The sequence below is a fragment of the Engystomops pustulosus genome, chromosome 10 (assembly GCF_040894005.1).
Source record: "Engystomops pustulosus chromosome 10, aEngPut4.maternal, whole genome shotgun sequence".
Taxonomy (NCBI): domain Eukaryota; kingdom Metazoa; phylum Chordata; class Amphibia; order Anura; family Leptodactylidae; genus Engystomops; species Engystomops pustulosus.
In genome coordinates, this window is record NC_092420.1 from 31,332,999 (window position 1) to 31,348,895 (window position 15,897).

The 15,897-nt window shown below is 41.6% G+C and overlaps 2 protein-coding genes across 4 annotated transcripts in view; one reads left to right on the forward strand and one right to left on the reverse strand.

The window, feature by feature from the left end:
- Positions 1-911: 911 nt before the first annotated feature.
- Positions 912-3,358, forward strand: LOC140104876 (germ cell nuclear acidic protein-like). The gene is made up of 8 exons (XM_072128629.1): positions 912-1,030; positions 1,440-1,511; positions 1,636-1,717; positions 1,818-1,860; positions 2,043-2,193; positions 2,288-2,417; positions 2,507-2,714; positions 2,935-3,358. The coding sequence occupies exons 1-8, from the start codon at positions 959-961 to the stop codon at positions 3,020-3,022; spliced, it is 846 nt and encodes a 281-aa protein (XP_071984730.1). The 5' UTR covers positions 912-958; the 3' UTR covers positions 3,023-3,358.
- Positions 3,359-5,793: 2,435 nt separating this feature from the next.
- The window catches only part of PFKFB4 (6-phosphofructo-2-kinase/fructose-2,6-biphosphatase 4), a 58,388-nt gene continuing 48,284 nt past the window's right edge, over positions 5,794-15,897 (reverse strand). For 2 of the 3 annotated variants that reach the window (XM_072128628.1, XM_072128626.1), the window contains exons 13-15: positions 15,290-15,354; positions 12,405-12,474; positions 5,794-9,582 (exon numbers count right to left, since the gene is read on the reverse strand). In XM_072128628.1, the coding sequence (XP_071984729.1) occupies positions 9,575-9,582; positions 12,405-12,474; positions 15,290-15,354 (143 nt within the window). In that variant the 3' untranslated portion in view covers positions 5,794-9,574. The remainder of the gene's footprint in view (positions 9,583-12,404; positions 12,475-15,289; positions 15,355-15,897) is intronic. The other variant, XM_072128627.1, reaches the window with a different exon arrangement.

Genomic DNA, 15,897 nt, shown 5'->3' on the forward strand with positions numbered 1-15,897 from the left:
GCAGACTTGCCTGCACCTCTGACCAGGGCGGTGTTATTCCTGGCCAGCGTCTGGTGTGATTTTTTTATGCATGGACTTGGTCTTGGCAATATTGAAAACCAATCTTATACAACCATGATGATGTTAAAATAAAAAGTGTAACTGTGGAAAAATGTTGTTAAGTGTCTTTACTCCTTATAGTTCATGTTTCTTTCTTGGCCCAGCGCGGTGACATCATCCATTACATCTAATTAAGTGAGATGTGAATTGTTTGTATAAAGTCAAGGAGGAGGAGAGTCCAACACTGAAGTCAAGCTCTCCTTGCTTAAGAATGCCCAATTCACAGTAACTAAAGGTTCTGTGTCCAAGGAGAACAGTAACCAACTCTCGGGTGCAAGATTTCAATTACAGTGAAGGGGACAATCTGAGGCAGTAAATCGGATTTCAGTGCTAAACTCTCCTCCTCCTTGACTTTTTGCAATCGATTCACATCTCACTTATCATACTGAGCCATAGTGGTTAATGGGATTCATTTCTGCTGACAGGTTCCCCTTAAAACAATCTGACAATTGAGAATCAGCACCAGGATGTCACAGGCAACTTGGAGCCTGAGAGCCCAATATCTACCTCTGACTTCTATGACTTTATGACAAAATTAGCCTATTACCACATGATATTGTACCTGTTACTACCTTATATTATATAATGATATATCGCTGTTAGGTGATTTTATTACAGTTTTGCTTATATTTTTATCATCACTGTGGATGTCTATATACTATCTATCTATCTGTAATGTAAGTGTGAGTATCATGGTAACCGTGATGTAACAACAGCCATCATGTTCCAGAATATTAGTGATGTCACACAAACTATGATGTCACAATATGAAGGACCTCCAAAGGTTCTGATTCCGTCCAGACCCGCTGAGGGTTATAGAGTTCGTGGTGCGAGACATTTGCTATCCAGTTGTGTAGAAATGTCCAAGCAAAAGCGAAAACATTGCATTGTTATTTCTTCTGATTCAGAAGACAGCGGCAGCGAGGACCAGGTAAGTTCCATTTTTTGGCCAAAAATTGTGTCATTTTAATATCTTACATATAATATAAAAACTGACTACATCCACATTCCTGATATTATATCTGACTTTCCATGTTCTAGTTACATGTATACAGCAGAGTCACCCCTATCCCTAATACTAGGGCCCCCATAGGAGAACTTAGGAGTCACCGCAGGAGCTGATTCTGGAGCTTTCTGCCCCCTCTATATACTGTAGTAGGGCTCAGACTTGTCCCCCAGCCATGTATCAGGGCACATATCCTCATGATAAATCACTGCACAATCCATCATCATACATTAGTAGTAATAGTGTCAGTGTGATGTCCCCTTATACTAAACAACATGTATCTAGAATTTATCCAGGTAAAATTATGTCAATTTGTTAATATTTTCCTTCCTAGATTCTGGTCAGTAAGAAGCGCTGCACATTTATTGAGTCCAACACATTGGACGATGATGAGACTCTACATCAGGTAAGTGGCCGCTTCTCTACAGTCTTCTCTATGGCCCTGAGCGGCTCTACAGGATTTATTACACTTTTATACAGTTTCTTTTCCTTCTATATAATAATCTGTCTCTTATATTTCTTTATTCTAGTCTCATCCATTTACTCCAAGTTCTCCATGGAGCCTTGAAGAGGAGGATGGTGGCTCTGGTCCCTACCAGCCACCCATAGCAGGTACACAGGACACTTCTATAATGATCAGGAATCCCCAGTAGAATATAATAAATTACACTTTTATTACTGATATGATGTTATTATTTGTTATATTTTCCAGATCTGATTTCTCCATCCTCGAGCATTGAGCTGGTGGAGGAAAGGTACAGTATTTATATATTCCCCATGTTATCAGGTTCATATTATTTGGTCGCTAGGTGGCAGTATAATTAGTTACACATTATATTGTCAGCTTAGCGATCAGATGTGTAGAGTCTGCATGTTGTGTATGTTCTTAGAATATATTGATTATTGATCTCTGATCCTCTATTATGTTTTCTTACAGTTTTGGGAGACCGGAGCGTCCCATCAATTACGGTCTCCTGACAGATCTTGCTTCTCCTCATTCAAAATATGTGAACAACTTCCATGAGAACAAAGAGGAGCTGACAAAACTTCTTTATGAGTTTTTTAACCATACCGTCTTTGACGATGAGGTATACAATGAGTAGATTGAGTGTATGCATCATAGAATTATAGACATAAAGCTTATATTTCTATATCTATATTGTTATTCTTCCTTCTTTGTAGCTTCCTGCAGACATGGAAGTGAGATGGAACAAAAGGATGACGTCAACAGCCGGTGTCACCAGATTGCTAGGGGACAGCGGCGATCCTTGTGCCATCATAGAGATATCAGAGAAGATCTGTGATTCTGCAGGTATGTGTCTCCTTATATACTACAGCTGCTCGGAGATCTTCCATGTCTCTTTATATACTGATTGTAAGTTTCTCTCCCATTCTCTTCAGCACGACTTCGGGACACATTGATCCATGAAATGTGTCATGCTGCCTGCTGGGTCATTGATGGAGATGGAAACGCTGGACACGGCTGGCGTTGGCTGTTCTTCTGCCAGACGGCTGCACAGGCTCACCCTGACCTCCCACCGATCTCCAGATACCACGACTATGAGATCCACTACCCGTTCATGTATGAGTGCACAGGGTGCCAGTCCAGGTAAGATGCCATCTGTTATAATGTCCAGGGTTGTGTCCTGGAGTGTGAGGTTCTTGTATTCCAGGAGTTTCTCTTTATTATTTGATCATGTACAATGTGTTAGTTACCACCACTGCTTGCTTCACTGATATCTAGAGACTGTTTTCCACAGTAATGAATAAAGGAGGCTCTGTAATTGTTTATAGATTTTATCAGTAATATAATCTTTCTATCTCTCTAGGGTTGGACGCTGGAAAGCCTCTCTAGACACACAGAGGTTTGTGTGCAGCCGTTGTAAAGGAGACATCATCCTCCTAGACTCCACCTGAAGACATCAGTCAGTACATCTCCGACTCCATCATCAGTCAGAGTAAAGATCCACCCAAGATCCCAGCAGAGAGAAGTCACCCAGAAGACCCGTGATATGTAACATCTATCATCTTACCATCTGGGCAGCACGGAGGCTCGGTGACTAGCACTGTGGCCTTGCAGCACTGGGTCTTCAATTCACCATCGTCTGCATGGAGTTTGTATGTTCTCCCCGTGTCTGCGTGGGTTTCCTCCGGGTACTCCGGTTTCCTCCCACATAACAAAAATATACTGATAGGCTAATTGGCTTTAGTAAAATTTTTAATTCGGCCAAAAATATTTGCAGAGTGTCATTAATCATTTTACAAAATAACTCAAAGCCGGTAGAATTGGGAGGTAAAATGGAACAGTCCAAGTGATTCTATAACAGGTGAGGTGTATTCTAAGCAAAGTAACAACAGCAAAACTGGGGTGTGCAGGGTGTATACTTGGGTAGTGGCAACTCTAATAAGATAATGAAAAGGATACGGCACTGCACAATTTTTTGGCCTCTTGTCCATTTCCACATGACACACTCCTAAACTACAGCATATCATTCACAAACAATATATGAGCTCAAGGAGTTGTTTTTTAATGGATTGGGTGTCCATTCATCAAAAAGTAAAGTAAGTCCTTGTCTGATATGTTTTCACTGACCGTGTGTTATAGAAGACAATTTGGTCAGTGAAAAATACAAACACCACTTGGTTGGCACATGAGGCACATTTTGGCTGTGACTATTGGCTATGTAGGGATCTACTGTTGGGCATAACAGAGATCTAGAAGAGGGCAAGAACATAAAGGAGGTGATGATGCAGTAAGGAACTGAACTGCAAGGGATAATCTGCTGAGAAGAGTTGTGGCTGGAAGAAGCTGCCATGGCGACCAGTTCATATAAGAGAATGAAGGATAACTCTTTTAATAAAATATGGCATCTGTGAGATTTACAGTAAGACCTTATATTACCCCTGAGCTCACATTTCTGCAGCACATCTTCTGTACTGTTATTTCTCATATGATGGAAATGTACATTACTTTTTGTTATTCATTTTACCTATTTAACTACATCGGCAGTATCCATACACTAAGCTCCATAGAATCTTGTGCTGCTGCTGTCACTCAATAGTTAAAATTTATCAGTAGCGTTACAGTCTCTGCATAGCCCATGACTAATTGTTAACCAGGTGTAAACATTCTCTTGTCAACAAGATTGTTCCCAGGGATAATTGGACGCTGTCAGAGCGTGTAAAGAGCACAACCCTGGGATAGGAGACATTTGGGGTATTTATTATTTTTGATCGTAGGCAGGGGCGTAACATGAGGGGGCGCAGAGGTGGCGGTTGAACCCGGGCCCAAGAGGTTTAGGGGGCCCTTATGGTGTCACTTTCCCATATGAGAAGACTATTACTATAAACCACACATTATAGTCGGGGGCCTGGCACAGACTTTGCACTGGGGCCCATCAGCTTATAGTTACGCCACTGAACACAGGTGTTTTTTTTGGCACCCAATTTCAGCAGTGTTTTGCACTGTGATTATATATTGTGACACGTAGCCTTAATGTGCTAGGGGTACCATAAAATGAACAAGTGTTCATCAATGGCTGTCAGATAGTCTTTATATGGCAAGACCGACTCTAAGCCTAAGAAATTATATTTTGATACCCACAAATAAATCATATTTAAAAAATGGTAAAAAAAAAAGAAATCAGCCTAATAGTGTAAAATTGCAATTTTCACTATTAGCTGTGTATTTAAAGGATTTCTCAATGGGCATATTGAGAGCATTTCATTTAGAAGTGTCATTTCCCAGAGATTGGGCTCTTATCTATGATACCCGGCTCTATATCCGCAACAAAAAAAGGATTCCTGAGACATTGCATTTCTGCCACTCGTCAGATTATTCCCAGACTCTGGAAGTCGAGTGTATGTCCGTCAAGGGCCCAGTGGGCAGAAGCCTTGAACCATATAATGAGAATGGAGGAGATGAGGGCCATGGAGGGACTAGCGGATTCCCAGATGGATAAATACACTAAGATATGGTCCCCGTGGATCGACTTTCGTAGCTCGGCTGAATTTGCGCTCTGGATAACAGGCAATGGTGCTACACCGTGACACATCTGCATGCACTGCTCAAGTGTTACAGGCAATGAAGAATTTGATGTGAGTTGGTTCCCCCCCCCTTTTTTTTTTTTTCTCTCTTCTTATTCCCCTCTTCCTCTTTCCTTGTGTGCTCCTTCCAGCCACCCACTTCCCTTATTCCTCTGTATCCCTGCATGTTCTTCCCCATTGCTTCCCGTGACGTGTATGTTTAATGTGGTTACTGTTGATACTACCCGTTTGGTAGTGGCTTAGATTCTTTACATACCTTTTTCAGGCAATGCATCAAGGACCTAATTCTCATATTAGAATTACTATTGTGGTACATATTGAGCGAAGGGTTATATATTTGCAGATAAACACTAGATCCGTTATATTTGTACTGGACTACTTTACAATGTGTATGCTGCTTTATTTTACAATGTCTCATTGACAATGCCTTGAATATTGTTTTTCATTGCTTTCAATAAAACTTATTGAACAAGAAGTGTCATTTCCAAATGTGTTCTTATCTCAGGATAACAATTGATTGGCAGCTAAGGGGATCCCATTAAGATGTACTATAGATTACATTCCTGCATCTTGGTGCTGAGATGCTGATGCCCCATCTAGTATAAAAGTGACACAGATTCCAGTAACACGCAGACAAGTCACACTTGGATTGATTGTATTTAACTGTTTCATTCAGGTTTCAAGCAGCAATGAAATGACATTTACACAGAGCAGGTAACGCACAAGCCGGCAGAACATTCCCAGAGATATTCGGCGTTCGGTACAGTGTGAAGAATATTCTTCCCATTCTAATTAACTAAAATACATCAGATTTCTTGTACAGTATCAAACACTTTGTAACACTGCAGTCTTCTAAAACTTTGAATTGATGACCAGAATTTGGATCGAGCCATCGAACCGTCTTGAAAGTGAAGATTGTTACCAATGCCCCGGCGCTGGAAAGGTAAACCCCTCGGTCAGGGTAAGGGCACACCGTCTGGTTTTCTCGTGCAGTTTTGGATAGAAACAATTTTTAAGTCTTCCATACTCATGTTTTCGTCAAATGTCCTGGAAAATATTGCTCAGAAGGTCTTAAGAATACAAAATCATAATACAAAAAGAAAAATCATTGCAGCTCATGGTCAAAAAAAAAAAAAAAAATCAATTCACAACTTCAAATTCAGAGCTAAATGTGAAAAAACTTTAGCCGGTTATGATATGTACAGTCCTGTGTGCAGACATCTACCTTTAAAGGGGTTGTCAAAGAGTCAGATAAAAATAGCAATGTGGTGGGCACTTTTTAATTAAAATGAACCCAACTCCTCGGTTCCTCCCGAGGTCCCACACGGCGGTCCACGGTTATTTATTGTTTTCTCTCGGACAAACCCCCTTTAAAACACAACTCAAAATTGCTCTTGGTGTAAAAACACTAAGTTTTGTATTTCACACCATGCTATAAAAAAAAAAAAAAAAAAAAAAATTCTTTACAAGCTGAAATTCAAATAGAAGCCACTAGATGGCGACAGCGTGAAACGTTTAGTGAACATGGGAGATATTGAGCCTATGGTAAGGAAAGGCCTCTGTATTTATTGCTTTTCAGAATAACAATCGGCCTCCTCTGTGTATTTAAAAATATATCAAATAAAAAAACCTTGGGGGAAAAAATGAAAAGTTGAAGTGTGAATTGATCTTAAACAAGCATCCACAGTTTTAGGTCACTTGGTAGGATGGAAAAAATAAAAAAAATAATATCTAATTCACATTGTCAATAAGAGGTCTTCTGTTCCTGTGCCCCATGATAACACTTCCTGGCGCTACCCTTTCGGCAAGTTCTATATTGATACAATAGGGTCCAAGTGAAAATATTACAGAAGATGTAATTTTTTATATAGGAATTCAAAACAAGCAAAAAGAAGTTCTGGGGCCCAGATTAAACAGGTAATGGGGACACAAACATACGTAGTACACATGGGCCATATGCAGCTCCCATTTTCATGTATGGCAAGGTCTACCTCATGTTCCAGTGCATCTAAAATAAAGCAACTTTGTACATACAGAACAGTATTATAGAAATTTTAAATGAAGGTTATTTACAACTTCATTGTCTCCATGGTAACAGACCACATGTGGTTTCTGTGTAGTCAGATCCACTGCCCATATTACCACCTACAGGATCCTTTTGGTTAACTTGTCAAAAGTTGGTATAAGATAATATTACTACAGGATCAGACTACACAGCGAGTGTTCATAGTCAAATTTAAAAAATTGTCTTAATTATAGATGCAGTGAAACCGTACAAATAATGAAAAATTGCAAAATAAAACCTCTCACTTTTAGTCATTTTTACATTTATAAAACTAGTATATATCTTCCTCTTAGTTCTTCATGTACAACTCAATGGGGGAGGTAAAAAAAAAACTGTTCCAGTTGCTCATGGCAACCAATCAGAGCTCAGCTTTCATTTTATAAACCGCTGTGGGAAAATGAGAGGGGAGCTCAGATTGGTTGCCATGAGAAACTAGAACAGTTTTGCTCTCAGACACTTCTGATAAATCTCCCCCATACTTATATTAAAATCTTCTATACTGAAGCTATATAGTTAGGATAAGACTCCTAAAAAGGGTTTGTGAAGAATGGCTGCTTTCTTCTAAAAACAGCGCCACACGTGACCATGGGTAGTGGGTGGTATTGTAAATAAGCTCCATTCAATACCAGAACAAACCTTGGTCACTTGTGGTACGGTTTTGGGAATAAATCAGACATATTTGACAACTCCTTTAAATTCTCATTTTTGTGCCACTTTAAAAAAAAAAAAAAAAAAAAAAAGCAAACAGAAACCTACCTAAAAATAAAAATCATCCGTTTTCACCCGCTTTATGCAAGGATGGCGATCCACTATCTAAAAGAACAATACTATACATATTGCACATTGCTCGCGAGCCCATCTTAGGCGTCTTGAGGCGCCAAACTGGCACTGTGAGCTGCTGAAACATCCGGTCTGACACTCGAAACCGGAACTGGACATTGTGGGTCCAGTTCCAATTTTTGAGTGTCAGGGCGGACGTTCCAGCGCGCTCCTGATGCGAGTTTGACGCATCAAACTCGCTTGTGGGCAAGAAGTCTTAATCATCCAGCAGCTGAAGAGTTAATCCGTTACCCAGAAAAACGACAAGTGTTCAGATTCCAAGTATCTGTATCAGTGCTCGGCTGTATGGACGGAGTCTGTGAATGGACCATTGTGAAGAGTAATAGTGTACAGTAGGAATAGAGCACTAATGCCTTTTGTAGCCCCTTCTGATGGGGGGGGGGATAATCTGCGCGTTACGTGGAATTATCGCAGATTCTATTAACCGTTTTCGGTAACCCAATGGATTACTATGTCACATGATCTTTTTACACTCCCGCATGTTGTGCAGAAGTGTAATTAACCTGTAAACATGACCATAGAACAGTGATGGCGAACCTTTAAGAGACCGAGTGCCCAAACTATAACCAAAATCCACCTGATTACCGCAAAGTGCCAACATTGAATTTTAAGCAGTAACTTATTGCTACCTGCTCTTCAACATTTATCAGTCGTATCGGCCCCTTGAGGCCAATAATACAGTTGAACGAAGGAGGGCACACTAGCTTCTCTCCAGGGTCTCTCTGTACAGTAAGAATGTAGGGTCCAGTAGGATGACCTACAAAGATACTGCAGTTCTATCAACACATTCTCACTTTTACAGTAGTTCCCAACATCCAATGAAGTGTCGTTTTAAAATAGCACTGATTGTAGCATCTCTTAAATTGCCTGGGTCTGCAGGAAGATTTGGTGAATTTAGTGAGCTCTGTCTTGGGATCAATTGCCTGAGTGCCCACAGAAAGGGCTCTGAGTGCCACCTCTGGCACCCGTGCCATAGGTTCGCCACCACTGCCATAGAAGATGCTAGAGAATAACTCCCTACATCCTGTGGGTGCACAGATTTGTACGCAGCACCGTTCCAAGGGTCTGCCCTCTGGTGGAAGGATGGCATCATTGCCCTAGTGATCCACTGCTGACAGAACAGTAAACAATTCACAGGTCTCTTGTGCTCTTAGTAATAACCTGAATATAAGGTGACACAGTGGCCATGATTGCAAGAGAAAAATGCATTGAAATAGGAAAAAAAACACCAAAAAAAGTCATGGAAATGATAGTTTCTGATATAAAAGGAGTGTTAAAATGTGAAGCTAGAAATCACAGGATTTGCGCCTTGGTAAAAACCATTTATATCACCTAAAACACTATAGACCGTGTCTACAGCACTAACGATAAAACTGTGACCATGATCATGATTAACCCGTCAGCCGCCAGAGGGTACTGCATTGCTATAAGAGGAGGAGGGTATGGGGGGGGGTCACACCCATGGCTAGAGATGATTCGGGACAGTCTGCAAAGCTTCTTCGCTGGAGCGATGTACATCAACGTTCTGAAAGAGAACCAAAAAGAAAAATCCATTAGGACTGGGGCGGACACAAATCCTGCCTGCAAAGCGTTATTGAAACATATTCACATTTGCTCTCCATACACTCATCTGCACAAATATATACAAATGTAACCCCAATCCAACCATAAATGGGTTCTATAGGATTATCCAGTCCACGCTGTATACGGTACTGCAGCTTAGTCCTGTTTATTCAATTAAAGTCAAGTTGCAAGAACCGCAAGCGATAGACAGGACAGGCGAAGTTCGTGGAAAACGGAAGCCACGTTTTTTAACAACTCGTTTCACATCTGTCTAATGGACGTCCGCACAACTAAGTAAAGATGAACTGTAATGTAACACTATAAAGCAGAGTTATATATAGTCCTAGAAGGCGAGTTCAAGGGGTTCTCCCATGAAGAAAAGAGCCCAATTTCCTCAGCTCCATAGAGATTAATGGAGCAGAGCTGTCATGTGCGGCCGTCTGTTCCATTAATCTGACGGAGCGGCGAGGGGTCCAACGCAGATTCTCATTAATCGCAATCTGCGGGGGTCTTAGCACTGAGACCCCCACTGATCAACAAATTAGGTCCTATCCTGTGGATAAGGCCTAACTTTTCTTCATGGGAAAACCCCTTTAAAAGGGCAAATACATTGTGCAGCCCCCAATCAGCAGATATTCTCCATCAATCATACATGCAATAGCGCGGCCCAGCAATGAGACGTTCAGCACAGTCATGTTACATACATATATACACGGGTAAATAATTATTTACAGATTTGATGATTAATTAATACTGCAGATGCTTGATGCTTCAGGGGTATCATTATTATTAAATGCTCCTATTTAAGACATTTTCCCAGTCATTTTCTATTAAACATCTCTCTCCATAGCCAGATAATTCCTTTTATTAGAATCATTATCGGAAAAGCAGTCTGCTGGCTCATGCTGCGGATAGCTGCCCTCTTCGAGGTGCGATCACACATGGGGCGTTTTGAACGCGTCGAACCGCATGCATTTTTAAATGTTACAATGCGTTACTCTGAAAGAGCTTTTCTTCATTGCTGTAAGTGTAAGCATCCGTGTACACGTTTTCACAGCTGCTTACACTTACAGCAATGAAGGAAACCGCTTCCAGAGTAGCCAAACGCTTTTAAAAACGAATGCATTTCGACACCCGCATTTTGATGCATCCAAAAAGTCACATGTGAACCCATCCTAAGTGTGTGTCCACACGTTCAGTTTTGAAGCCAAAACCAGTGTTGGATGATAATGGGTTGAGACAAATAAATGAAAGGAGCTCCTCCTCCTGCTACTTTTACTGCATTCCTGGTTTGGACATCAAAAACTACATCTGAAAAACTGAAGGTGTGGACACAACCCGAGGATCATTAATGATTATTAATTGGGAGTCTACAAGCAGCTTTGATCATACAAATCTGCAGACAGAATTAAACATTGTCCCCAAGATCTGTGTAACCATACCTGTGTGTGTGTGGCTTGTTGGAACCAGGACTATGAAATATGTATTTATATTCCAGGACTGTAGCTGGACCTAGTGCACCAAAGGAGTGTACTCACACTGCTGTGCAGTTAGCTCTGTGCACTCAACTGCTCTCAGGTTGGGAAGTAAGAGTTCTCCTTATGGAGACTGCCATGTAAGGCCAACATGTAGGCGTGTGGAGTCTTATAGCCATGGATGCTCCACAAGGGGGGATTCTGGGAAAATATGCAAAGTTTTCCAGGATGGGATAAGGAAAACCACGCCTCTTTTAGCTACCTTGTAAGACCACTCCCTTGACATCAAGCACGACCTACAAGAGGCCTTATGACTTGATGTGGGATTAAAACCAAACCAGTATATCTATTCCAGAAGGAACAGACTCCCACTGTCGACAGCACTGTTCTGACCCGATTGGGTCTCCTCAGTACAGTGTAGGGAACTGGTTTGGCTGTGTGAGAGGCTTGTGACTATGGCCAGGAAGTAAGAGTTCTCCTTAAGGAGACTGCCAATTAAGGCCACCGTGTAGGCGCGTGGAGTCTTATGGCTACGGATGCTCCACCCTGGAAAACGTTGCATGTATCCCACTCAACTGCTCCACATTCTACATTTTTTGCCATTGAAATCTATGAAAAGTGGATTCAATGCACTGATTTGTAAGCTTATCCAATATATGCAGGACAGAAACAACCTAAAATCGGATTGTGGGACCCCTCAGGAAAACATTTACGCAACAGGTCTAAAAAGGGAGCAGCATGTGAAAACTTCAGTCTATAGAGGGCAAAGGGGTGAAGATGTTTAATAAAACCAATTAGGAAATGTTGTTTCAGGGTGCGGTCACACTTACTGCTAGTGCGGAGATAGCAAACGGGGGCGTGCATCAGCCCAATCGCGTATGCTTTTCTATGGAAACGCACGCGATCGGTAACCAGAACCCAGTGTCTTGCATTAAAACTTTATGTGTGACCGCATCCTAATGATAGTTGCTGTGCAATAATCAAGGTAAATTCTAAAACACCCAATTTTAAAACAGCCAAAAAATCAGCTGAACAGAATTTCACATTAATGTAGTTCAGCCGATTTTGGTTTTCGGTCATTACACGGATATAACATGCTTTGTGCAGAGCTGCGTAATCTGTGTGCGCTATATAAATAAAGAATTATTATTACACGGATTTAGTTTCATGCAGATATTCAGAGCCTTCTAGAATTTCCATGAAATATCTTCAAAATTAAAATAAAATGTGTCATTGGAATGAAGGATTGGGATTGGTTCAGACAGAAGGCAATTACTTATGGCAGCAGTAATAAAATGAATACAGGCACCATTAGTGGGTCCACGGTGGTCGGGCACAGTTATCAGGGCTGCCTCAGGTGACCGGGATATATCTACGTTCTAAGGAGCAGAATATCAGACAATGATGATGCAGAATGTGAAATCAATGCTTAGGATTATATATATTAGTAAATAAAAGGTCATTGACAAGTGGCTGAAGTGAAGGGAACCTGACCATTTGTATCCCTTTAAATTTCCATATAAAGAAGAATCAGATTTTGGCTGAACAACTGGTGTGTATGGTGGGAGGAATCGGGTTGCGGCTCTCTCCATTCATTGCACATGGACTTTCTGGATTCAGGAAAGAGTGGGCGGATGGTATCTTATGTGAATGGAGGGCTTAAAGGGAACCTGTCACCTAATTTTCCCTAAATACAGGTTGCAGAAGCCCATTACAGCTGCAGTGCAAACATGTCTTTCTGTTTTCTCTAAGCATTTGCATTACAATATGATTGTGCGTTTGCAATTACTTGGCTTCCTGACAACCCTCTTTATTTTCTCCCAGGGTTAGGGTTTGGTTTGCATGCATTTCAAGAAACATGTGACTCTGTTCCCCTGTACAGCTCCTCCCCCACTGATGTCAGGTGGGGGCCAAGCTCTGAGGAGTCTGCAGCACAGACAAGTCACATGTTGTATTTAGAAATGAATCCAAACCAAAGCCCAGCCCCTGGGACTATACAGAGGATTCTGTCAGGAAGCCAGGTCAGTTAAAAACACAATTATATTGTAATACAAATGCTTAGAAAAGGCAGAAATACATATTTGTATTTCTTTGATGGGCTCCTGCAACCGGTCTTCAGTGAAAATGAGGTCCCTGGTGACAGGTTCCCTTTAAAGGGGTTTTCCATCTTTGATTGTTAACCTCTATCCACAGACCCCTGCAATATATATGTGAACAGGGGACTTTGTCCTGCTGCTTCATTCAGTTAGTGAGACCAACACAAATCCTGCCCCTCCATTCAATTAAAGGGGTATTCTCGTCTAGGCACTCCCATTCAGTTTCACTAACCTTCCATATACAAACATTTCTTCAATTGGAAGTTATTAAAAAAAATGTTCCTGTGTGAAGATAATTTCCTATAAACATAGCCATGTTGTCCCTTAGAAACGAGGTGGCTTCCTCGGTTACGACCACGTCACACTCTGGCAGCAGTGGCTAGACATGCGCTATAAAGTCCTGCCTGACCTCCTGGTTTGAGCGATCATTACCACAGGACGGCTGTGCGACCTGCAGTAACTCCCAGACATTTCATATACAAAAACTTTTTGTTTATTTGTGCAATCCCTCCAGCAGAGGTGGTCGTATCCAGGGACGCAGTCTTGTTTCTGAGGGACCATATGACTACATTTATGATAAATTATCTTCACACAGGAACATTTTTTTTTTAATAACATCTAATTGAAGAAATGCTTATATATGGAAGATTTATCAAACTGAATGTGAATGCCCAGACGAGAATACCCCTTTAAGGCTCAATTAAGGGCAATGGAGCCACTAAGACTCATTTGCATAATTTTTAAAGCCTTATTTTGTAAAAACAAGGGCATAAGAAGCAAAAAGAAAAGCAGATCCTTCCAGAGGCAGTGTCAGTGTGCTTGGTTTACAATCCTTCATACTGGTGGTTGGACCCCCACCGATCAGATTCTTATCCCTTGGAGAGTGGACAACCCAAGTTACCCAAAACCCCTTTAACACTGGGTCATTGAATTTCAGGCTGGAGTCTTAGGCTACATTCACACTGCCGTATGGGGGACGTATATACAGCCGATATATGTCCCCTATAGACGGCAATGGGCGCACGGCGCCCTACGGGAGCGGTACGGTGCGGCACACGTGCGGCACCACTCCGTACCCCGGAAAAAGATAGGACATGTCCCATCTTTCTCCGTAGCACGGCGCCGTGCGCCATAACTTCCTATGGAGAGGGGCTGCGCTCACCTCCTCCTCCTCCTCTCCCCGTGCACTGCCGTTGCCCGCTACGGTACGGCGGGCAACGGAAGTGTGAATATAGCCTAAGAGATTTACTTCAAATATTAAACAGGAGCTTCAATAACAAATAAAACTTGGACCTGCAGGACTAAAACCGTTGTATTGCTGAGGTTTCGCTTATCTCAGGAGTCAAATCTCCACCAGGGTTTGATGTCTCCCCATCACCATGAAACACATGGTCCACTAAGGGGTTCAAGTCAAACACAATGGGGCAGATTTACTTACCCGGCCCATCCGCGATCCAGCGGCGCGTTCTCTGCGCTGAATTCGGGTCCGGGCGGGATTTATGATGGTAGTTCCTCCGCCGTCCACCAGGTGGCGCTGCTGCGCTGAAGTCCGCTGGAATGCCTCGAAATACACCGGCCTATCCTGGATGAAGGTGAGTGAAATTTTCGCGACACAATTTTTTAAAAAAATGCAGAGGTTTTTCTGAATCCACAGCCAGAAAGATTTTTTACATGGCTTATGTAAATAGTGGAATAAAGAAAGTGCCCATTAAATATCTTTTCAAAAGTCCTAAAGGCTTAATAGTAGTTTGAAAATAATTTGTAGTGTTTGCTGGTAGTGTAGACAAAAAAATTGTGAATTTTATTTAACAGTAAAATGAGTCTTTGATTAGGGAAGCACAATCCAGAGACACGGACTGCAGGGACAGGGACTGTATATTTAGGTGCTCAATTTAGGTGGTGCTATCCAATTGTGAACACCAGGTGGCGACGCACTACAAGTGACACACTAAGAATTTTTTGGCAGCAAGTAATATTTTTTCGTGATTTATAAAATAAAATTATATATTTCACACTATGAAAAACAACTCAAATAACTGCAATAACAGTGCAGAATCCATCCGATTTGTGTCCTGTACGATGCAGACAAGTGTCTTACCTCGGGTTTATTCCTGTGCGTGTTTACAGCATCCACATTTAGACTGACCGCTTCTACTTTGCAACCTGAAAGAGGAGACCAACAAATTAGCAAATTTACTAAACCAAAAACATCCATGGCATAAGAAATGATCATTGTTTAAGGTATTTCATTATATCGTATACTGAATGAAACCGACATCACCATAGCCAGAATATTGAGCGCACATCCTCCTAAGGAAAATGGTGATAAAATGGCTATGCCTGACATATTACAGCAAGTTGATGCATCCTTCAGCACCTAAAGCTATTGGATGGATAATTGAACAATTTCCTGAACTTAACATATCCACATAATAGGTCCGCTATATGCGGTTGGTGGCAGAGCACCACTCATCTCCCCTATATCAGTTCTCTGTAGCCAATAGAAAGAAAATGAAACAAGAAGCAAACAGCTCCGTTCTCTGTGTAGTGGTCAGACCAGGTTACTACCGATCATCTCCAATTCACTTGCATAAGAGCCATGCTGCAGTGACTCTGTTCAGCCAATACACCGAGAATGGAGCAGTTTGCAGCTGATCTATAGGAGTGTTAGGTGTTAGAGGCAGCTCACAGAAACCAACCCACAAA